General features: G+C 33.5%; 1 protein-coding gene, 1 long non-coding RNA gene and 1 pseudogene across 2 annotated transcripts; 2 read left to right on the forward strand and 1 right to left on the reverse strand.

Moving 5' to 3' along the window:
- The window catches only part of LOC143636452 (uncharacterized), a 159,661-nt pseudogene that overhangs the window by 23,729 nt on the left and 110,663 nt on the right, over positions 1-25,269 (forward strand).
- On the forward strand, positions 11,653-23,417 carry LOC143636444 (flavonoid 3'-monooxygenase-like). Its single transcript, XM_077104033.1, has 3 exons — positions 11,653-12,117; positions 12,399-12,836; positions 22,670-23,417. Exons 1-3 carry the CDS (start codon positions 11,674-11,676, stop codon positions 23,312-23,314), a joined length of 1,527 nt encoding a protein of 508 aa, XP_076960148.1. The 5' UTR covers positions 11,653-11,673; the 3' UTR covers positions 23,315-23,417.
- LOC143636438 (uncharacterized) lies at positions 14,046-15,532 on the reverse strand. The gene is made up of 4 exons (XR_013154243.1): positions 15,487-15,532; positions 15,345-15,417; positions 15,100-15,249; positions 14,046-14,146 (listed from the first exon to the last, which is right to left on the reverse strand). It is a non-coding gene; the product is annotated as an uncharacterized LOC143636438 (long non-coding RNA).

Genomic DNA, 25,269 nt, shown 5'->3' on the forward strand with positions numbered 1-25,269 from the left:
GAAGTTTGAAAAGTGTCATCCAAGGGGGAGTGTTATAAGAGTGTCGGTAAGACACTTGCAGGTGGTGGATGAAATTTTCAAACCAATAAGTGAGGATTGTCTCCTCAAATAGTGATTTTGATGTAACATAAATACCGAATGTATGTACGAGTAATATCATCTAAAAAACAATATCTATTATCATCAGCTCCAAGCTTCTTTTAATATCATTACTAATATGTCATTGTTATTAAAATTATAACAAAACACACTTAATTATTGCATCTAATTATAGTCGTCAAGCAACTTTTTTTTTCAGAATTCCACCTCAAAGTCTTCAACGCTCAGCTCAGCATTGATATTATTAAAGTTATCAACATGGTTCACTTCTTTCTCTTTTCCTTTGAGGGAGGCTTGGTACAGTTCACACAGATGTGGAGCTGTGCGACAAGCCTTTTCCCAATGGTTTGTACTTCCACATCTAAAACAAGAAGTGCCATTATTTTCGGACCTACCAGCTTCATTCCATTTATTGTGTTGGTTGGAATTGTTATTTTGTGGAACATGGTAATTGTTGGCTCTCTGGCTACGACCACGACCACGACCGTAAGAATTAGTGTTCCATTTAAATGAATGGTTACGATCATTAAAATGTCTTCTGTCAAAATGACCACGGCCTCGTCCACGACTTTGTTCCCATTTATGACCAGAAATTTTATGAGAATTTTTGTGAGCAACATGTGCTTCTGGTATTGCTAATGAACCCGTGGGACGAGATTGATGATTTTTCATCAATAATTCATTATTTTCTCTACTACAAGGAGTAATGCATTTAGATCAGAGTATCTCCTAAAATTCTGCAAACGATAATGTGTTTGCAAGTTTATATTTGATGCATGAAACGTGGAGAAAGTTTTCTCTAACTTTTCTTCCTCTGTTATGGAATACCCACAAAATTCTAGCTTTGAGCAAATTCGATATAAAGCAGAGGTGTAATCATTTACCCTCTTAAAATCTTGGAACCTAAGACTGTTCCATTCATCTCTAGAAGTAGGAAGTAAAACTTCCCTTAGATGACCAAATCTGCTTTTCAAATCTTCCCATATCATATATGGGTTATCACAATTAAAATACTCATGCTGTAGTAATTCATCAATATGTTTATGGATGAAAACATCAGCTCTTGATTTATCCTGGTCAGAGCAATCATTGTCTTCTTGGATTGTATCTAACACATCCATTGATTTCAAATGTCTTTTGACATTTGCTGTCCAAGACATATAGTTTTCTCAAGAAATGTTGAGTGCAGGGAATTCGAGTTTTGAGATATTTGACATTTTGTTGTAAAACATAATAGAGCAAGTAATAAGATAAATATTAGAATCCATATATATCAATCAACAATGAGATACAATACATTGGTAGAGCTATAAACATATAAAAGAAAAAGGAAATGCCGAAATCTTCATATGGGAGATTAAAAATTAGAATGAGAAGTAGTATAAGCATTATAGTGACTAACAGCAAAACCGGGTGAATCATTTTGAAAGCTTTATCTTGGATAAATTTTATAAGAAGAATGTTTGTTGTAAATTAAATGGGGTTGATAATTGGTTATTTATAGTGAAAATTTATAACCGTTTTAAAACGGTTATATAACCATTTTATAACGGTATCATTACCGTTTGTATGTGTGTGTGTGTATATAATATTAATTATTTTAAAGTGAGATAATAAATAAGATATTAAATAAAGTTTATTTTATAAAATATATAATTATTATGCATAATAATAAGAATAGAATTGTTAGTGTAAATAAATCTAACTTCTAAATGAAAAATTAGTGTGCATATATAAATAAAAGTTAGAATAGTTATCATATTTTAATAACAATGTATATACACATTACTATTGTTACTTAGTATATGTATATGCATATATATATTTCCAATGTACATAATTAAAAAAGTGTTTATGATGCTTATGTGGATACCTTTGTGTCTATTACCTTTCTTGATTAGGATATAAGCGGCTCGTGCTGATAACGTGTTATAATTTTAATAACAATGACATATTAGTAATTATATTAAAAGAAGCTTGGAGATGATGATAATAGATATTGTTTTTGAGACGATATTACTCGTACATACATTCGGTATTTATATTACATCAAAATCACTATTTGAGGAGACAATCCTCACTTATTGGCTTGAAAATTTCATCCACCACTTGCAAGTGTCTTACCGACACTCTTATTACAGTAGGTCAATTGTGAAATTTTGACTTGAAAGATAGCTTGGGAGCAGTGAAGAATTTTTTCAACATTATGCATACAATAAAAAATCACATATATTCAAGACTTATACATACCTGAAAAAGGTTTTGTGGTGGGAGATGTCGCACCAGCAAACTCTCAAACGCCTAATTTTTACTTGAAAGTTTAATGATTGATTAGGAAGTTTCAATTATAAATACCTGGAGGTAGAGAAGTCAGAGATGCAAAATTAATTCTTCAAAAAAGATTTTTTTTTTTTTTTTTTGGAGGGGGTGGGGGCGTCTGATATAGACATAGAAGAAGAAAGGTTAGGGTTTTCGAAAGATAATCAAATATAGACCCAAAGAACCATGTAAGGAAATGATTTCTTACCATAATACAAAGTATGTGATGATATTTTTTCCTCTGATGTGGTGACGCATAAACTGAGACACACAATCAAGAAGAAATAAACGAAAAAAATCAGTTCATAGAATTTATTAGAGATATTTATTAATTAACCTTGATAGAGTTAGGTTCTTACCATATTTTGAATACTAAGAATGATTCTGAGTTCATTGTTCTTCATCCTCCAGATTACCATTACCTTTCAAATCTATATCTTGATTTTCTCTTCTCTCTCTTTATTTGATAAAAATAAAGCAAAAGTATGACATATATATCTGCTAAAAAGTAAAAACTTTATGAATTCAAATTTTGAATTTGGTGTGAACGCGGGCTCAACCATCTATGGCTTGTTCTCTACTTATGCAATAAGCAATTGTACTTCATGGAATATCAATTGTAAAACTCTTAAATTTAAGAGTTTTTGTAAAATTACTCTTTTGTCCCTCCTATACATATATTTTAAGATAGTATAGATAAAAAAAGTCATTTCACACAAAACTCTTATAATTAAGAGGTATAATCATTTTAAACAGAATATACAAGTGTTTATTGCATAAAATATTTACCAACAAACGTTTTCAATAATCCCACCCAATCCTCACAATCCATTTCAAGTTTTGAATTCAGATCTAAACCCTAATATTCTCATACCACACTCTTCCTCAACTGTATTCCCCTTATTCAAAAAGCACCCACCATGACCATCACCATTTTCAATGTTTCACTTACACACCACCGCCAACACAGACAAGTAGTAATAGTTATTATTAATTAATTCAATTGACGTTAAACTACATCATACCACCATAGATGACTTCTCGTAAGCATCTTCAAACCAACTCGACTTGTAATCGTCAGACTCACTCTGATTACACAATATCCACGCCATAGTCTCATCATCCGTACCGTCACCGTCACCGTTACCGTTACCGTTACCGTTACCATCAACTGGACTCAAAGGCTCCGCGAGAGTATTAATATTAGCTTCAACACCGTCGGAATCTTCTAGAACTTTCGCCAGTCAAATCCATGGTGGTTGAGTCATTTATCACGGCATCATCTACAGAGGCGGTGACAGAACAGATAGATAAATCAGACAAGGTCTCCGGATTTCTTCGTGTCTTCTCCGTCTCCTGAAGCTCTGTCCTTACCATTTTTTTCTATGCAAATGGGTAGGCGGTGCTTCATTTTGGTTTCTAGGGTTCTAATTAATCATCGTCGTTTAATTCTTCATGATACACTGGAGGACTGGTTAACTGCTACCAATCTTTCTTCTATCTGCAGGTTAAAAAGGAAACCTAAATTTCACCGGATCAGGACTCCGTGGCAGATCCACAGAGCATGTATCTTGGGAAATTCCATGGCTTATAATTCACACATAAATTAATATTTCTTATTTTTTGGTTGACCGGTGGGTTATTTTGTCGGGAGGTTAAACCAATTGCTACTTTTACTGTCGTTAAGTTCTGAATTGCTGAGCTTCGAGAGGTTTGGGTGGGAATGGTGGTGATAAGTGCTACATTTCAATATGGTTTTGGCTTTTTGTTTGTGTTTTAAATTTTCTATATTAATGTTTTGTCAAATTTATCATTATGTGCTTTATGATTATTCATTTTTCCGTGTGTTAGTCGCAGAAAGGCAAATAAAAAGGGCAGGAAAAACTTAGCAGGCCTCCAACAAAGGTAGTAACTTTAATAGTTTTTGCTCTATATAGATTGTTCAGTTATAGTCCAACCTAATTTATATAAATGATATGATAATAGAAGGTCAAAGGGAGTGAGAACACGTTGGTATGCTTTTGGTTCACTTTATTTGGTTAAGGGCTTGCCTGTTGCTATATAGAAGATTTTTGACATTGTGTAAGTTTTATTCGTTTTCAAAACTTGTTATTTGTTACACATGAATTTTTTAGTAAGGGGATAATAATTTTTATATTTTAAATTCAGAGAACAAGCCGAGAAGGAATTTGACTTTAAGCAATTGGTCATGTTTGCCAAAAAAAAATTAGTTATCTTGGATATTGCTAGAAGAAACTCACATGTGTAGGTATTGTTAAGCCTTTTGTTTTCCTTGAATTTTATAACTTTTTGGACATAGTTATGTCTACATGTTTATTAACAAGCATGCAGATGACACTTTTTTGAATGAATTTGTAAATTATGCATTTTTTAATAACTAAAATAAATTTTTTAAAACTGTTTTTAATTAAGTAAAGGTGATAAGACATGTTTGGATTTTTTAATCACTTTATGATATAACTTGCTATTGTGTGAATTTGAATAAATATGCACATTAAGAACATTTAGTTTGAATTAAATTGTAGCTTCTTAAATCCTAATGGTATTCGTTTCAAACCTGTGACATTTATAGCCCCTTCCCTTAAATTGCATTAGGAATTAGGATGTAAGGGTTTGAAGTTTAAAAGAAATAGGGGTGCAATGGTCATTATAAGGTGTACTTGATGAAACGAGTAACCTATGCATCATGAACTTTCTTTTCCCTTGATTAAACTAATTATGTGTTTTTCAATCCTTAGATGTGTTAGCTGCGTATATTGTTTTCTGAATGAATTTTGCTTCAAGCTGATTTCATGTCTTGAAGCAGGGGCATTTTTGGCAATTTTCATTTATCTTTTGGTGTATTAATATTATCATCGTAAATTTTACTTCTGGTTTCTTGTGCTTATTTTTCTTGCAGTTATTACATCTTATACACATCGATTTAAAAGCTACAAATATTCTTTTGGTTTCATTTGAGTATACCAATGTGCCAGATCTTAAGGTATGATAATGATCTAAAAAGTTTGTGCATACATTATTATTCATATTAATTTGGGCTTCGTAACTTTAATGCAGCTGTTGTGAGATTTTCATAACTTACACTTGCTGATGTTCCTAACTTGTTTTTATCCATTTATTTCAGCCTCTCAAAAGTGCATTTGGTTGGCTTATACTGGCTGCTAATTCCATTTCGGTAGGGTTTATAATTATATGCTCATTTTAAAGGGGATATGAGGATCATAACAAAGATAATGTAGATTCATTCATCCTTTTATGCAGGTATGCATGTCGAAAGGGCTCGGTGCACCAGTAGGAAGTGTCAAGTAGGAAGTGTCATTGTTGGGACAAAAGCCTTCATTGCCAAGTTATACTTATACTGAAGCATTGGTTTTTAACTTTTGGTTAATTATCAATTATGGTTTTAAGTTACAAATATCAAACTTTGTTCCTATAGACAAGGATTTTGAGGGAGCCCTTAGGTGGATTATCACTAAATTGTAACATCCCGAAATTTCTAAAAATAATATTAATTATGGTAAGAAAGTTTACTCAAGATAGTGGAGAAATAATAAAATAAATAGGAGTTATTATGAGTCGGGTTTGTTTGGGTTAAGTAATATGGGTAATGGACTTGGATTAGAAAAAAAGGAAGATGGATCATGGGCTCAAGCTCATGACCTATAATATATATAAACCATAATTTACCCTTAATCTATTCATTTTACACGTATTCCATACACTACCCAAAACACACACTTAGCTATCTCTCATCCTACTTTCTCTCTCTAGCCGAAACCAAGAAGAAGAATCGATTTCCGACCTGAGGTAATGATAGTATGATATTGTAGAGATCCAAACCCGTTAGATCTAGTCGTGAAAAGACGAGCCGACACCTTAACCGTTAAAGTTATGAGATCCAGATGGAATCGGGTATAAACCGACCAAAAGATGAGCTTAGGGATTACCCTAGCTCAGATCTGGATCGAACAGGACGAAAAACGGTGGTGAAACAAGCGAGATCTCGCTTTTCCGGCGAGATCCCGGTTTTCCAGCGACGACGGCGCCGGAAAGGCGGCGCCGGAGAATGTGGTACGAGGCTAAGGTCTTGTCAGGGAATGTTCTGACCTAACCCTAGTTCGTTAGCAAGAGCGTAGCGAACTAACCCTGATTCGTTAACGGAGACATAACGAATTAGTAAGTAATTCGTTATGCCCTTTCGTTAAGCCGAGATGACGAATTGGAAACAGCTCGTTACGCAATTCGTTAAGAAGGGATAACGAACTAGAGGTAATTCGTTAAGGGAATGAATGACGAACTAACCTCAATTCGTTAAGTAGTTCGTTAAGGGAGAACTAACGAATGAACCCCCAGTTCGTTAAAGGTTCAGTTCATTAAAGGTTCAGTTCGTTATAAGGACCAGTTCGTTATAACGAATTAGTTCATTCGTTAAGAACCCCATTCGTTAAGAACTGGATAACGAACTAAAAGTTTGGCAGAATGACAGAAAGGTCCCTGGACTTAGAAAAGAATGATATAATTGCAAAGAAGCCCTCTAACTTTATAAGTTAGCAATTAAAATAATAATTTAAAATCCTAATGGAAAATGTGTTAAGACAGTTAATGAAAATAAAATTTTTCCAAGCTGACCTGGCAGCTTAACCCCAGCCAAGGGCTCTGCCCCTTGGACCCTGCTAGGGGCTGCCGCCCCTAGAACTCCGCTACCAGGGGCGCTGCCCTCGGACCCTGTTCGTTGAGAATTATAATTAATTAGAAATACGATATGGATAGTGATAGTAATTATTATGTGTAATTGTTATACAGTTCGCCATGCACAGCTAAAGAAAGGGATTACCATTAACGGTGAACGTAACCGAGTTCATGTGAGTTTCTAGCCCCATTCCTTGTTATATTTCCGGGGCTGTGTGCATACTCGATGTGATAGTTAATACACTTACCTTAAATGGTAAGTGTATGTCATGTATGATTTATATGTTATCTATATATGTCTTGAATGAGAATGAAGGCTTGTCGGTACGTGAACGATCTTCGGATATTGCACGTACTGTCAGGTTATAAATATAGATATGAATATTGTATGTGATGTAAAGATGAAGACTTGTCGGTGCGTGAACGATCTTCGGATATTGCACGTACTTTCATATTATAAATATAGATATGAATATTGTATGTAATGTAAAGATGAAGGCTTGTCGGTACGTGAACGATCTTCGGATAATGCACGTATTGCCGAGGGAAGTGATTAGCTCCTTACATGGACATTAAACAATAACTTATATACACTTTTCCTCTTATGGATAATATATATAAAGTTCCTTCCATGGATAATGTATAATGTTCCTTCTATGGATAGGCATCGTGTTCCTTCTGTGGATAACATAGTGTTCCTTCTATGGATAGAACAGTATTTCTTCTATGGATAATATATATAGGGTTCCTTTTATGGAAAGTATATAGAGTGTTCGTTCTATGGAAAGTATATATAGTGTTCCTTTTATGGAGAATATATATAGTATGAGAAATAGTAATAGTTCTTTTAATAAATATTACGTGACATTCCTCTTATGGATATTTATACAAGATTAAGATATGTATGTGTGTATGACATGTGTGTCTATTGTATGTCGCCTGATTAACTAGAACTCACTCAGCGTAGCTGACTTTTAGTATGCACGCAGATATATATATATATATATATAGTGAGCTGGCACGAGGATGGCACATGGCATGGATTGAACGGCTGGTATCTGAAGATGGAAGAAATGATGTTTTAAATTTGATGTTTTATGTTATGGCTTTAAAGAAAGGATTAAATATTTTGTAATGAATGGTTGAAGTTAACGTTTCCACGAAAGTTTTAATTAACTCTGATTTGTAGAACTGTGTTTATAAGTAAATCCAACGTCCAATGTAGGGCATCGGTAACAGGGCCTTACATGAAGTTTCAGCGTCTATAGGCCAAGCTTTGAACATGTCACCTAAAGAACGAGAAAAACACTATTTGCATAATTATTCACATGTCATGACCCACACCACTCAAGAATTGGCCAAAATTTTTGTAAGGTACATTTTGACCGATATACATGTTTTACAGAAATTTTGAAAATAACAAAACCAATTAATATTGTCGACTAAGATTATTAGTTGAAAAAGCTATTTTCATAATTATATATTAAATTTAGAAAGTAATGCTATTTTTAAAGGTTGAAACTTAATTATAGCATTTAACATTTTTGAACTTTGTGCAGAGAACTAAACGATACTTTAGTTAAAGCACACTATTACTATTAAATTTTGTTTGCTAGAATTTGATTGACCCGAATAGGTTCTCTGCAGAATAATTAACCTTTTACGAATAATTAGTGTTGTGTTTGATTATAATGCTTACACTTTCTCATGCGGATGCAACTTCAGCTTCTTAAATCATAACTACAAGAAAGTCAGGGGATGCCCTAAATGGTTAATTGAGTGACAATGAGCATCTACTTGCACATATCAAATCTTTGTTTCCGAACGTGTCTTTCCTAGAAGCGTGTTGCTCGTCAATGAGGAAAAGGTATACATTATTATTTTCGTTTATTTATTGAGTTTTTTTGTTTTGTCAAGTTTTATGTGACTACTTCACTCAAAGTGTTGGTATGTTAAGGGAAAATCTCTAAATAAATAACCAAAATGCCTCCACCAAAAGATTTGATAATTTTGACCAAAATAACCAAGTTAAGAGAAAATACACAGTTTAAACAAAATTGTGAAATGCACAAAATATACCCTTGAAACATTTGTGACCAAATTGCCTTTTACTTCTGTGACCAATACATGGTGGTGTCAGAACACTATAAGATCTCTTCATCTTTGACTTTTAAATGCCAAATTGTCCAATTGCGTAAATATATGTTCATCTTTGAATTTAAAAAGTCTAACTTTCATAATGCAATTTAATATTGACTTTTAAAAGTCAAACAATTATCATGAAATAAAATGGCATTTTTATTTCGATTCAGTTTTTATATATTACTTGGAAAAAAATGAAAATTCATAAATTCGATTTATTTTTTAAAGTGTTTTTGTTGCATGCAAAATCAAATCTGTACCCAAAGTTCAGTTTTTACAGAGCATAAAACCAAATTGTTGGTTTTTGTTTGGGTTCAATTTATGTTTTATAAATGATACATGATTTTTATTGTTTTATTTCATTATGTCTTTGCAGGTCGTTAGCTCCTGTCTATGACCACCGACTCTCCATTTAAAAAGATTTAAGATAAAGGCATAATAAAGAATGAAGCGAGACACCCTTTTTTAGTTTCAAATGTTATAACCTTTTGTTTTTTTAAATGATCTTCTCCGCACGGATACATGTATTTCCCTTTTATTGTGTGTAAGTTGTTTTCATATCTCGTCGCATCGCGCGAGTTTATACTAGTATACACACACACATATATACATATATAAATTATTTATGACGTCATTCGGGTCAAACACCGATCTGCCCTCCCGGGGCCAGGTCGGTCCGACCTATGACCCGGTAAGGCGTCCTGGTCGACGCCCGAGCCGGGTCCGAAAACATTGCAATTCAATTGATGTTAATTAAAGTGTGATTGAGGTAATTAAAGTATTTAAATTACAATATTCATGTTAATTCGGTTATTTAAACAAATAAGGAAAGTCAAATTAAATAAATTGTATTAATGGGATAATTAAATATGTACATGAATATACATGATTATTTAAAAAATAAATATACATCAATATAAAAAAATACATCTTATAAAGTCATCCTCAATCCGTGAAATTTGATAATATGAGTAGGACAATAACCTAAAATAATAAAATCGAATATTAATATTGATATTATGGATTATTTTAATTATAATTAATAACCGGAAAATTTTAAAGGTGTTACCAGAAAAACGAAATTGTGAGAATGACCATGGTATCTCGCGTTTTTTCGTAGAATTTAAATTGAAATTAGGTTGTATGACTCGTGACATTCACCTGAAATTATAAAGTATAATATTAATTTTAATGTTATGGAACATTTGATATTTAATTTATAACCGAAAAATTTAAATATCTTACCGGGAAATAACAAATAATGATAATAACCATGGTATCTTCGTTTTTTTGTTGAGAAACTAAAATCAAATTTTCCTTAAATCAATTGGGTAAATTACCTGAAATAATAAAGTTTTGTTATAACATTGATATTATGAAGTATTAGAATTATAATTTATAACCGGATAATTTAAATGTGTCTTACTGGAAAAAAGAAATAATAATACTGAATATGGATGAAGCTGATTTATATTTAGAACATAGAAGAAAAACATGTATAACAAAAAAACATGAAAAATATTAAACTTCAAATAAATATAAAACACCCATTGTTATAGGTATAACACATAAACGGAAAACTTACCGGATAACTTATCGGAATAACGTAAATGCGTAGAAATATTAGCTTCATCGCCGTTTTTGATTTAGAACATAATCTGATTTTAAAAAAATCAGTTAACAATGAAAATAAAGATAAAAAGGTTAGATCTACAACAACCAGAAGAAAATATGATGTCAGAAAATCATATAATATTGTTTGCCATTAAAGTATAATATATAACCTTACCGGAAAACGATTAATCTTGATCTACATTACCGGAATATAGAAGATGGTGGATGGTGGAGTTAGTAAGCTGAGAGAGAGAGAGATTAAAATGATTAGGGTGGAAAATTCTAAAGTTTAAATAGTGTGTGAGATGACACGTGACAGAATATTAGAGCACATAAGAATGTCCACATGCTGACTGGATTACACATGTGAACAACCTAGAAAAAGATTATATATCCAAATTATATTGTTTTAATAGTATATAAAGATGTTATCTAACAAAATTTGGGTGAGAAAACCAAGTTTGAGAAATAAAAGTCAAAACAACACTATTTTTGGTAATTATTCTTAGAGTGTCACTATTTTTATAAATACTTTTACCTACAGCACTATTTTGAGTTAAAACTCTCTATTTCGTTTATCAATAAGCTATAGGTATTAAATCTTTTACAATATTCCTATAATTTATTAAAATATTATTTTAAAGGATGGCATAGTCACGGCCATGCAAACCACCTTTCTACCACGCGTTCTACCTACCTTTCCAACGTATATAAAACTACTACTAATCTACTACGCAACACACTTTCCTTCCAACTGGCCCGTTCACAATCCCAACACCCGTCTCTAAAATGACGATTCTAACCCATCTACTCTACACCTCCCTCACTGCCATAATGTTGTATCTACTCCATAGCCTACGCACACGTCACCCTAACCGTCTGCCACCGGGCCCCACCCCATGGCCGGTCGTCGGAAACCTACCGCACCTCGGCACAGTTCCGCACCACTCGCTGGCGGCACTGGCGGCAAAGTACGGCCCGTTGATGCACCTCCGTCTCGGCTTCGTTGACGTGGTGGTGGCCGCCTCGGCGTCAGTCGCCTCACAGTTTTTGAAAACTCATGACGCGAATTTCGCCAGCCGGCCACCGAACTCCGGCGCGGAGCATATAGCGTATAATTATCAGGATTTGGTGTTTGCACCGTACGGTCCGCGGTGGCGGATGCTTAGGAAGATATGCTCCGTGCACCTCTTTTCCGGCAAAGCACTCGATGATTACCGTCATGTTCGCCAGGTTTTGTAACTTATATCCAAAACGAGACGGTTATATTAAAAACAAGTCCAGACTTTGTTAAATTTTTTAATATTTAATAGACTTGTTTTGATTTTTTTTACGCTTTTGTTTGTTTTTTTCCGGTCATTTTCAGCAGACTTCAATAATTGAAGTTAAAAGATTTACTATTTTAAAAAAGATTTCGGGGTCTTGTGTGACAAGAGCACGAGACACTAGCCAAACTGGGTCTAGGATGGCTCTACCGAATTTCAAACCGTGTGTGATTTGTTTTGTTTGTGCAGGAGGAAGTAGCAATACTCACGCGCGCTTTAGTCAGTGCCGGGGAATCACCGGTGAAGTTAGGTCAAGTGCTTAACGTTTGCACCACAAACGCATTAGCACGAGTGATGCTAGGCAGGAGAGTGTTCGGTGACGGTGATCCCAAGGCGGACGAGTTCAAAGATATGGTGGTTGAGATGATGGTGTTGGCCGGAGAGTTCAACATCGGTGACTTTATCCCTGCGCTTGACTGTCTGGACCTGCAAGGCATTACGAACAAGATGAAGCAGCTACACGCTCGATTCGATTCGTTTCTTAACACCATTATGGAAGAGCATAAATCCGGCAACGGTGGCGCCTCAACTCACAGGGATTTGTTGAGCACGCTGATCTCGTTAAAGGATGATGCCGATGGAGAGGGAGGGAAGCTTTCGGATATCGAAATTAAAGCTTTGCTTCTGGTATGCTCTCACTTCCAATCGATCTTCTTGATGGTTTTTTTTCTTAAAATGGTTCGAAACCAACCCGTGACCTACATCGGGTGATATTTATTGGGTTGTTTGGTAATTTAGTGTCTAATTAATTACATGTCTGACCGATTAAAAGATAGTATTTTAATTGTTCAACATGACTAATTACATGTCTGACCGATTAAAAGATAGTATTCGGATTGTTCAACATGAAGCCTTAACTTAACCATTAAAATGTTTCATGTGTCATTAAAAAGCATAACCAAACATAATCCGCTTGCCTATGATGTAACAAACAAACCTTAATAAATAAATAAGTATATAATAAACATATCAAATACCGTTAACACACCGTCATTGTATTATAGTCTTACAAATTTAATAATAAACACCACGTTTTGTTTTTGGAATGGTTTTAGTTTTTAAACACTATTTAAATAAACTGGAAATTTTTAATATTGCTAAATTAGAATATTAGAGGCATTTATATAATTCCTCTCCTAAGAAAGATCCTTTATTACATATTTTTCCTTCATAAAAAAGTCAATTACATATTTCTCCAATATAAAACATACATATTACATATATATCTATTTTACTAAAACTAGTAAAAACCCGACATGTGGCAACGCAATACTCGTTTATTTTAGTTTATCAATCATCTCATGATATATATATTGTATAGAAACACATGCGTACCAATAATTAAATTTTGGTGTCTCCTGTCATGCTTAAGCATTTGAATAGATGAGATCAATGAATAAACGCAACCTGATTATATTTTAGCAGAGTCAAAATCTTAAGAACCCCATCGAGGGAACCCGTAACCCAATTAAAGTACAGGAATTACACCCCTACCTTGAAGTTGAAAATCAAAGTTTTGTTTATATAAACATGATGTGAAGAACTTTTAAGACTCATCAAGTCTGTAAGAAAGCTCCAATCCTTAGGGTAAAATCATTTTTAACCTAGCAATTTAAAAGCATCATTAGGTAGGTGATCTCTTCTAGAGTTTGAGGGAGAGGCTTCCAATCAGGTTTTTCATACTAATACATGTAATAATGTGGCCCAGTTCATATTTTTTAGCACGACACCATATTCCAGCATATTGCTTCATGCAGTTCCTGAATTTTCTTCCATAGATTAATAATAAATAACAAACACGCTGAACTAAAAAAAAACAAATCAAGAGTCAGGCTTATACCTAGTTAAGCTCAGGCTCAGCTCGGCTCATTTACACCCTTAAGTGTGTATGATGATGCAATAACAGATCCATGATTTATTTGAACCACATTTAAAACCTGCATATATGAAGTTTTGACTATAAATCAAGCTGTAACAACATAGCCCTTTTGACTTTTGAGGTCAAATATGTCAAAAATGAAGTTCGAATACATCGCTCAAGAAAAATCCTTTACACAATTCTTGTTTTATATAAACCACACCATATATTAATTATTTTATTATGTTACATGCATAAAAAAAATAAAAGAAACATATTGTTTTCTTAGAGAATCTGTGTTGGCTCATCACCCATATCTGCCAGCCCATCCAGTTGAACAGGTTTATATTCGACTTGTTAACCAGTTAAAAATTAAAGGAAATTTTTTTTTTAAGAACGTGAAGTTGTCAACCCATTTTATATATAAACATATATTATGATGTAGACCCGTCAACCAATTTATTACCTGTGTAATCATTTATTTGGTTAACGGGGTTATATTTGTAGCTTCCCATGCCAACAACAATTTAGTGTATATTTTACATAACGTTGTAGACAATATTTTATTATAATAATTAATGTCTTAGTTATAATTAAAAAAAGAATAATAAGTATTGTTGTTTTTGTCAACTTGCCTAAACATTGGTCTCTCCTTCAAATCTAGTGAGTTTGCACAAGAAAACTTTAAAATTATAATAACTTTAAGACCTTCAAGAGTTGGTTTATTTTGTTTTCGGCCCTCAACATTTCTCTTTTTACAAAAAAATTACTAAAATTGCCTTTATAATTTATGTTCTTTTGTGTTCGCTTATGTTCGGGCTCGTTCGTTTGAAGTACTAACGAATGAACACGAGAAGTTCATCTTCTTACCGAACAAACACTAATAACAAAATTTGTCAAACTAAGTGTCCGTGTTCGTTCGTTTATTCAGTTAACATTAACCGAAAGAACACGAACATGCCCCATCGTGGTCATTCAGTTCATTTACATAACCATATATTAAAGCGTAAGAACAATAATTCAACAAATTACCGTTTTAGCCCACAACTTTTCAATAATGGGGCACGCCATGTCGGCTCGCATCGGTTTTTAAAAGAGCCAAGCCCAAACACCACCCCCGGTTCGGCTCGTTTGCAACCTTGGTTCGACTTGTGGGTAGCAAATATGAAGCTCTACTACAACCTAATAAAACAAAAGATAGAGTATAATAGTCAACATAAACACAACACATAGGCAAAATTCTAAATTAGTCAATGTAATTGAATTAAAAATTACACCTGAACATCAATGACCAATGGTGGTAGTAAGCAAACATGAAGATTTCACTCATTAAAAATAGCACATGTCATCCTACATAAACGCATGAGTATGAGAACAAAATGAAGAAGTACGGATGACATGAAAATAAAAGTTCAATACCTTTTTCCTTCATATATTATCAATGTGATTCAAAGTACTCGTAGTAGTACCATCTGTAACATAGTTTCCAAAAAATAAAAACAATAGGTTACATCTTCCAATATAATGTAAGAAAAATATATAATTAGTATCTAACGAAAATCTTAAAAATAAGAATCAGAAAACTAAGCTCTAGAAGTCTTAAATCTAATGTATACAATTAGAAATCATGGCAATCGGATTCAAACATTGAAAAAAATAGAGTATTACATAAGCATAATACATTTTGAAAACGACCAATTTCAGCCCGAACCCATTTTGTTTCGAGCTAACTGATATATTTTAAAAGATAACCCATTTTGACTCAAACCAAACTGATACACTTTAGAAGCGACTCATATTGTTTCAAAGTGATTTTGGTCTTTTTAGGAAATTTGTTTGGAAAACGCACTGTGTTCTTACAATGTAAGACTTGATTCTTGAAGAATCAACTTACGTCATGAATATCACCTTAAAAGGGATATACCATCACCTTGTTTATGTTCAAATGAAAGCTAAATGGCAGCTCGGAAAGGAAAATTCTGTTGCTTTAAGGCATCATCATCAACTGCAAGGAATAAGTTAAAATTCAGATACAACCATAAACGCTATGCAACTCGTTTGATAAAGTGTTATAATTTTAAAAATTAACGTCAAAACTGAATTAACCAACATAACCGAACTGAACTAACTGAACCCAACCCATGATGGGTTTAGTGTTATTTTCTCAAAAACCAAGTTACCTGTTCAATTTCAGTTTCGCATGTAATCGTCTGTCAAAATACACAATCGAACCAAACAAAAAAAAACTAAACCGAGCATGAAATAAATTGTGAAGTCCAAAATGTTTTAGGCCAAAAGATGTAATAACTAATTTATCATTAATTAAAAAAAATTAAAACTAAAAGTTTCATGCCCAACTTCATTATTTTGGGCCATTTTATCCCAAAGATTTCAAGAAACCAAACCGTACCCATCGTAAAAATCAACCTAAAACCTAAATGAACCCATTGTTAAAATAAAACAATACAGAACGCATTGTGAAAACCAAAAACTTAAAACAAAAAAAAATCGAAGCCAAACTGAACCCATTGTAAAAACCGAACACATAAACCCAAAAAAAACTGATACCGAATGGCACCTATCTTCAAACCATTCTTAAAACCGAAAAAACCAAAACAAAACAGTTTTCAAATGTATTTTTGTCGAATGACCTTTGTGTCGTATTCACCTGATTTAAGATTCAATAAATTCTCATTATACCATCATAACAGGATAAAAAATACATCAAATTTACAAGCACATTTAAAGCAATATCTACCTTGCAGAATGTATGTGTTTTGTAGTTGAGTGGACAGCTCCCAACTCAGTTCAAACTGTTAAGGTGAATATGAGCTTCATCTAATCCACTTGGCCTTCAAGTGTTGCGAGAATAGCTTGTTGTTTTGTGTTTTCAACTTGACCTTCTACCCACTACCTTTCATTGGTTCCTAAACTGCATATTTAACAAATAATAACAACAATAATAATAAAAATATAGACAAATATCAGGAAGAGAAAAAACAAAAACGAATATCAAACAGTTGCACACGTACATGTATTAAAGCCTTTGCAGTTCTGAAACGCGTTGATGTTGGGATTTATGTGAGTTGCCTTCATCACAAAACCACTACAAAAAAAAGGAATTAAAGCATTTTAGTAGAGCACGTTGAACAAAAATACAAAAGTGTGAAATGGAGTTAAAAGTTACTCAAAGTCCATTCTTAATGCAAACAACCACAATGACAAGATCATATTATCAAATAACTTGAATACAACCACAATAATCATATTAGCAAATAGCTTAACAGTTGCATAACCAAATATTTTGCTGCTACAGCAGACTTAATTTTCAAGGTGATAATGAACACCAACACTACTTTTAACCTAAATCAAAAGTAATTCATAAAAAAAATCTAAGAACCCTAATACATACCTCAAGTTCGAAATCCTAAAATTGAAATAAAATATGATGATTTGAATACAATACCTGCTTGTTTTTGTGTTCATCCACAATATGGTACCACCTATAAAGACGGTGATGGTGCAGATACGGAGACAGATGCAGTGGAACCCAGTCTTAGATTCGTAACCAATAATAAAATTGAATTCGTCATCACCCCAGCTTTCTTTCTAATTGTAATTGGTAGAAATTCATCGAATCTCAATGTAGAGAAAAAAATAGAAGATGAAATAAACCAAATTAGGGTTTGAAAGTTTACCTAAACTGAGCATGATTGTGGTATGGAAGGAGCGAGTTTAGGGTTTACGGAGAGATCAGAGGTAGGAGGTGGAATAGTGAACCGATGCCGTGGTTTGTTGAGAGAGTTTGATGATAGTTTGATGCAAATATTATTTGCAGATTAGAGGAACTCAAAATTTGAACGAGATTGTGAAAATAAGAAAATGAGCGGGCTCTTGAAAAGTTTTGTTGACCAAAATTTTATGCAATAAACACTTGTAATTTAAGTTTGAAAAGATTGTACCTCTTAATTTTAAGAGATTTTGATGAAATTACTTTCTTGTCATTCCTATATGTATATTAATATAGTATAGATTTACTTATGAATTGACTGTTTTACCCTTTATATAGAGAAAACAATAAAAATCTCAATTCTTTTATCTTTCTTCTTCTCTCTTTTTCCTTTCCTTGAACGGGCCTTTGCCTTTACTTCTTCCTCATACATGGCACTAAGCCGTCTTCACCTTTGACATCTTCTCCGGTCGAGAGCTACAACTTCCACCGAACGACCACCACCACCACACAAAGTCCACCGCCATCTTGTTTTACCAATTTGCTTGGTCTTATCTTTGACGACCCCGTGCTTTGAGAGCTGCATGGTAGGGGAATCGGCGTCTTCGGTGGGGCTAGGCAGGCGGAGGGAGACGGTGGAATTCATAGGAGAAAGAGGGAAAGTGTGACCGTGGTCATTTCAACGATGATGAAGTGGCCGGAAACTCGTCGGAGAATCGAGCTTGCCGGTACCGTTTGGCTGTTTGGTTGTTTGGCGAGGAGGGTTTTAAGAGCATTCACAGCCCGTCCCCCATTCTTATCCCTATAATTACAATATAAAACACTAAATTTCTCTTTCTTGTTTAATTAAATAATATTTTTTATACTTTTATCATTGCAGTTTTCTCTATCCTCACTCACAACCAATTCAACAAATATTAAAAAATAAATAGGGACAAACTTTGTTTCCCCAAATTTACAAAAAAAATCACTACATTTCTCTCTCCACCCTATAATTTACACTCAACCATTTAAAACTTCACCCTATAAGTTACCAATCCCCCTCACATAATTATGGGGGATGGGTTGGGAATGTTCGAAGATGGAGCTTGGAGGGAGTTGATTGAAGAACAGTTCTTAATAAATATTTGACAGGATGATGATTCGGGGTAGATTAGGGTCTGTGATATTTTGAAAATCAAGCTTCATTACAAACACAATAGTTGGAGAAGATGATGTTAGGGGTAAATAGGTAATTTCAAATGAAATGGGCAATATGTAATTATTATTTTTTTGGTTGAGGAAATATGTAATTACTAGGTGTTAGTAAGGGGAAATATGTAAAAATCCATTATTATTATTATTATTATTATTATTATTATTAAGGATAAGGGTTAGTGTGTGTCAAACGTGTCGGGTTGGCAAGTTGACAGGTTAACGGGTTGCGGGCTGGCAAGTTGACGGATTAAAATGTGCAACCTGAACCCGACCCTTATTATTATTTGTGTCAAATATGTCAACCCTAACCCGCCGAGACACATAAATTTGGGTTGACCCGAACATGACCCGTTTAACCCATATTTTTAAACAAGTTAATTTATATAATCAGACATACAAATTATAATAAGATCAAACCCATACATTGCAAAATTCAAATGAAATTTAAGCATGAGTCGATTTAGATATAGATGGATTTGACGATATGTTCATGCATATTGATGAATGGACAAAAGAAATGCATTTTGGGTAATGAAATTTTGGTTGAGAATTAAAAAGTGTCGTTGATGAAAAATAGAATTTTAGAGGAGACATAAAAATGTAATAGTGGGAATAAAAATAATTAAAATTTTCAACACATTTTAAAACTAAAGAGGGAATATAAAATTAATTGTAAAATATTTAAAATTAATAAGGTTAACGGGTCAATCCTTTTTTATACAGGTCAACCCAAACCCGACCTGTTTAGAAAACAGGTCAACCCGAACCCGACCCAAAGTCTGTTTATTTCGTGTCAGGTTCGGATTAGGTTTCGGGTCGTGTCAAGAATTTACACCCATAAATGAGGAGTGACCAAGTGGTTTTTTTAGAAAATATATTCAACTAAATATGAGATATTAAGTTAAGGTAATAAAATAAGATGATCAAATGCAATAATAAATTATGATGTTTGAAGTAATTTTTTTATATTTTTTTTTGAACGACCAACTAAGTAACGCCGAGTATTCCGTACATGGCTCCCATTGGCTAAATGTAGCCCGAGCCGGCCACTAGTCCGGACGGATCCAGTCCCTAGCGGTCCACCTATTGATGGATTCACCGGATAAAACCCGACCCCCACGCCCGTCAAATGGCACGACAGCGAGGAGCCGGTAAAATCGGGTGAGATTAGTAATCGAACCCTGGCAAGCCAGGGTCATCCCTCATATCTCCCATATAAATTAGTGATAATGAGTTTTGAAACCTCCTACCTCTCACTTATAAAATGAATGCTCTATCATTGAGCCATAACCGATTTATATGTTTGAAGTAATACTGATATATTACATAATCAAATGCTATATTTGAAAGAAAAAAGTCAAAAAGAAATAGATACTATAAAAAGAAATAAATATTCTAAAATTTGGCCGTTAAAGAAGACACGGTGGAGACGTTTTGATATTTGAAATGTAATGGGTTTGTGATATTTGATGTTTTTCTTTGGGTGTATTTTGGTTCATTATAGAACTGTATATAATTATATATAATACCTGTTGGTCATTAAAAAAAAGAAGAAGAAGACACGTACTTGGATGATTTTTGTGACCACAAGTGTAACTGTCGCAATCATGACTTTATGTGACAAAAATATATAATTAAGGTAAGGGATTCTTCCACACTATCCTGGACTTTCATACACCATTTTTTGTCCTATACGGCTCGTATAGGGCTATATGGTCGTATAGGACCTGAATCGTGTCAGAGGTTGGCTGCCATCGTTTATTGTGTGTCGTATAAAGCCTATACGGGTCGTATAGGCCTATACGGCCGTATACACTTCTTTTAAAAAAAGAAATGATGACCATATATACAATATATGTGATTTATACGGGTCGTATTTGGCTCGTTTATAGACACTTTTTTAAAAAAATAATGATGACCATATATACAATATATGTTATTTATACGGGTCGTATTTGGTTCATTTATCTTAACTGGTTTAAGTGTTGAGCTCAGGTTTAGCTCGTCAAAAGCTCAAGACTGTCTAGGCATATTTGTTGCTTGTATATAATAAAAATTTGAGGTTTTTTTAACATCTAGTCAACATACATTAAAATAAAAATGCACCCCAAAATTTGAGGTTTTTTTTAAATCGTTTTCCGGCGGCGATTAAGGCAGTCTGAATGTTTCTGCAAATGTTTTCTATACGGCCGTATAGCCCTATAGGACCGTATAGCTTTTATTTTCTATACGTTCTTATAGCCCTATACGACTGTATAGCTTTTATGGTTTTGTCTGAATGCAATACGAGACATTTAATGCCTATACGGTCGTATAGGTGTATACGGTCGTATAGGCTGTAAAAAGCTGTTTTTTTTTCCCCTTGTTAGGCATGTATACCCTATACGACCGTATAGACCTATACGAGCCGTATAGGCATGTGGAGGTGGTGTGGGAGGGTCACATCCCATAATTAATAACTAGTTATAAACTTCAACATCAATATATATTTTGAAAGTTGAAACCATTCAATAAAGTATGACAAAAAGACTTTTGCCATTCTTACTTTGGTGTGCCATTCTTACTTTGGTGAGGTGTAGATATAATTAAGATGCAAACATGTAGTAAATAGTTAAATACTTAAATCCCTATAATTTGTAATGTTTAGTCGTTTAAAAAAGAAAAAAAAAACAACGTATGATGTTGAGATGATGAAAAACAGGGGCGGCTCTTGAGGTGTGCGAGTCTCACCCTCGTCCGAGGCACGATTTCGGTAGAGGGCACAAAATTTTTAAACATATATTGGTTTTTTCAAACATTAACAAGTGAAATTGGAAAATGGCTTGTGAAATAATGAGAAAATGAGAAGGAAAACGTACATAACAAAGAAAAAAAAGTATTGCCGGAAAATTTTCCGGTGGGCTTTGAAGTTAAAGTAGGTAAGTTTGGAAGTTGGAGTGGTAATGAAGTTGGAGAAGACAATATAAGTAAAAATATTATTTTATTATTATTACTTTTCTACCACACAAGTTAATATCTTTTTCAAAATTAGCTTTTCCCTCTTTTTTTTGTTTTTTAAATTATACAAAGTTAAAGTAAATTGTTACTTTTACTTGGGTTGATGTGTGATTATAAGTTTATAATCCATAATTCTTCTTAAAATTATTGGATTTTAATCATTTAAAAATTATAGGGCATTTTTTTTATTCATACTTCATTTGGTAAAGTTTAGGTTATTGGACACAAACCAAAATCTATTTGGTAAAGAATGTTAGGCGTTAGTTATTAACAGATATTTACGAATAACCGCTTAGCGTTAGCTATTAATGTAACTGATTTAATTACTATATTTTTTCTATATTTATTGGTATAACGTTATTTTCATTTAAAGATATTAGTTTATATGCGTTTTTCGTTATGGTCTACGGGCCTTTTTATTTCGGTTTGACCGAGGTACGTAAATTCTCGAAAACGCCCATGATCAAAAACATTTCCACCGATAGCTGACTCTAAAGTTATACAAATAGTTAAATTATTGGAAGATATAAATTATATATACGTACACACAATTCGATAAAATTAACATTTGTTGACCGTATAAAATGATACAAGATTATTTCAGATAATCAAAACTTCTGATATTTGTTCATTACTAAATATCGTTTGATGTCTAACTAAAGCTTATCAATGTTCTAGAACTTATTTGTTGCGGGAACAGATACATCATCTAGCACAGTGGAATGGGCAATGGCTGAACTAATTCGCAATCCACAAATACTAAGACAAGCCCAAGAAGAAATGGACAATGTTGTTGGTCGAGACCGGCTTGTAACCGAATCGGACCTTGGTCAACTATCATTCCTCCAAGCCATTGTAAAGGAGAACTTTAGACTCCACCCGTCAACACCACTCTCATTGCCAAGAATTGCATCTGAGAGTTGTGAAGTTGATGGGTATTACATTCCCAAGGGGTCCACACTCCTTGTTAACGTGTGGGCCATTGCCCGCGACCCTAAAATGTGGACGGACCCACTTGAATTTCGGCCTACAAGATTCTTGCCCGGAGGTGAAAAGCCCAATGTTGATGTTAAAGGAAATGACTTTGAGGTTATACCATTTGGGGCTGGACGAAGGATTTGTGTGGGAATTAGCCTAGGGTTGAGAATGGTCCAGTTGCTTGTCGCGACGTTGGTACAAACCTTTGACTGGGAATTGGCTAACGGGATACAACCCGAGAAGCTCAACATGAATGAAGCTTATGGGCTAACTCTTCAAAGAGCTGAGCCCTTGATAGTGCACCCGAAGCCGAGGCTAGCTCCTCATGTATATGAAAGTGGTTAAGCATATCTTTTCGTTTGAAAGTTTAATAATTTTGTATTTCTATTTTGGTTTATTGTTTTAAGTTGAGAACACCCTATGGGAAAGGGTATTTATATTCATAAGTTAGTATTAATATAAGGATTGCATAAATACAAAACATCCTTATAGTACACACAGTTACATACAATAACGAATTTAGAAAAGAAATTGACGGGTTATCCCAAAAATAGTTTTTTGGACATTTGAGCTTGAGGACTAATTTTGCAAATGGTTTGTAGCAAATGTGATTGCAGTATATGATAAAAATAAAAATGCAACCAGCAAGTTTCGAACCCGTGCAGTGAGCGTCCGGCAATTTGGAGTCATGCAGAATAACCACTCCGGCAAGTACAATATGAACTATTTGTAACAATATTTGCACTTCGCCGACAAATTTGAAAAGTAACCCTGGGTCGTTATGGATCCGCCCCAGGTTACATAGCAAGATGCACAAAATATATATGCAAAAAGAACCTGCTCTCTATATCATTTCTTCCTTGATTACTATAAAATGATATTTTGACTTACCAAACTTTTTTTTTAATCAATCAAAATTAACAATTTGAACATTACAAATGATTACACCCAACAAAAGAAAATTTTCAAAGCATATGTATTTTCATAAAACAAGTTTTTAGTTTTATATATTATTTGCAAAAAATTATAGAAATTTGTATTTTAAACTAGTCGTGACGACTAGATTCTTGGTAGCAATGAATAGCTTACAAAGCTGGTTGGGGCGAGTACTTTAGGCTAAACAAATTTTTGGGACGTGTATTTTGAAGCACTAAACTTGTCAGGACGACTTATTTTGAACGAATTTTTATTACTTTTTAATAATCTATTATTCCAAATATTCTTACAAGTTGTCCCGACAAGTTTAGTACTTTAAAATACTCTTTCCTGAAATTTTCTTAGCTTAAAATAATCGTTGCAACCAGTTTTGTAAAATACTCGTTGACACCAAGAATAGAGTCTACTAATTTAAAATACATATTTATGAAATTCTATGTAAATAATACCTAAAACTAAAAACTTGTTTATGAAAATATCTATTTTAAGAATTTTCCCAATAAAAAATACATAAAATGTAGTAATAAATTTTGCACTAAAGACCGTATATCATGACAAGCTTTACATTATTTATTGGGATTTTTACATATATCCCCTTGCTAAGCTTCCTTATTACATATTTACCCAACACTTAAATATTAATTACATATTTTCCTTTTTGTTATGAAATTACCTATTTACCCTGCCATACCCATCAAAACCCATGGAATCACAGAGATTGATATCAAAGGAAATTCCATAAAACTTGTTTAAATTATTAATTTATTCAAAATCTTGTTCAATCCATCTTTAATTTTCTACACCACCAATGTTATTGTTCCTATTTTTCTTTTTTTTCTTGAACGAGTCTGTCTTCATCCTCACACAACACTAGGAGGGAAATAGTGGTGGTCGTCATTTCCGGCAGAAATTAAGTGGCCGGATACTCGTCGGAGATACGGGTTTCGACCACCAACTGCCGTCGGTTTCGTCTCTGTAGCTTTGAACCACCGTGAAGAATATGTTTGATACTTGATGTTCTTTTTCCGGCTAGGTTTTTCCAATTTAGGGTTTCGACGGTAAAAACATGAGAGAAAGAGTTGAAGCCCGAGGATGTCTGCAACTTGGTAGTTGGGTTTATATGTTATATGTATGTGCAGATATGCTTGTTTGTTTTTTATTTTAAAAAACCAATTACTCTAAATTCATAATTTCATTAAGGGTAAAATTGTAATTCAATAGAGTAAATTTAATAAAATGGATAAATATGTAATATATAAGATTTAAGAAGGGGGAAATATGTAAATTAAGGTTTAGGACTGGGTCTATATGTAATAAATGATTTTAGGAAGGAAATACATGCAAATGCCTCTTATTTATTTATT

This window comes from Bidens hawaiensis, unplaced genomic scaffold (genome assembly GCF_021521415.1).
Source record: "Bidens hawaiensis isolate Kalapana, Puna unplaced genomic scaffold, B.hawaiensis_p1.1 tig00007954_1, whole genome shotgun sequence".
NCBI classification, from domain to species: Eukaryota; Viridiplantae; Streptophyta; class Magnoliopsida; order Asterales; family Asteraceae; genus Bidens; species Bidens hawaiensis.

Bases quoted from the DNA above. Each gene is read 5' to 3' on its own strand.
- LOC143636444 (XM_077104033.1), top strand. From the start codon at position 11,674: ATGACGATTCTAACCCATCTACTCTACACCTCCCTCACTGCCATAATG. The intron at 12,118-12,398 runs GTTTTGTAACTT...TTGTTTGTGCAG, and splicing joins ATTACCGTCATGTTCGCCAG to GAGGAAGTAGCAATACTCAC. The intron at 12,837-22,669 runs GTATGCTCTCAC...TCAATGTTCTAG, and splicing joins AAATTAAAGCTTTGCTTCTG to AACTTATTTGTTGCGGGAAC.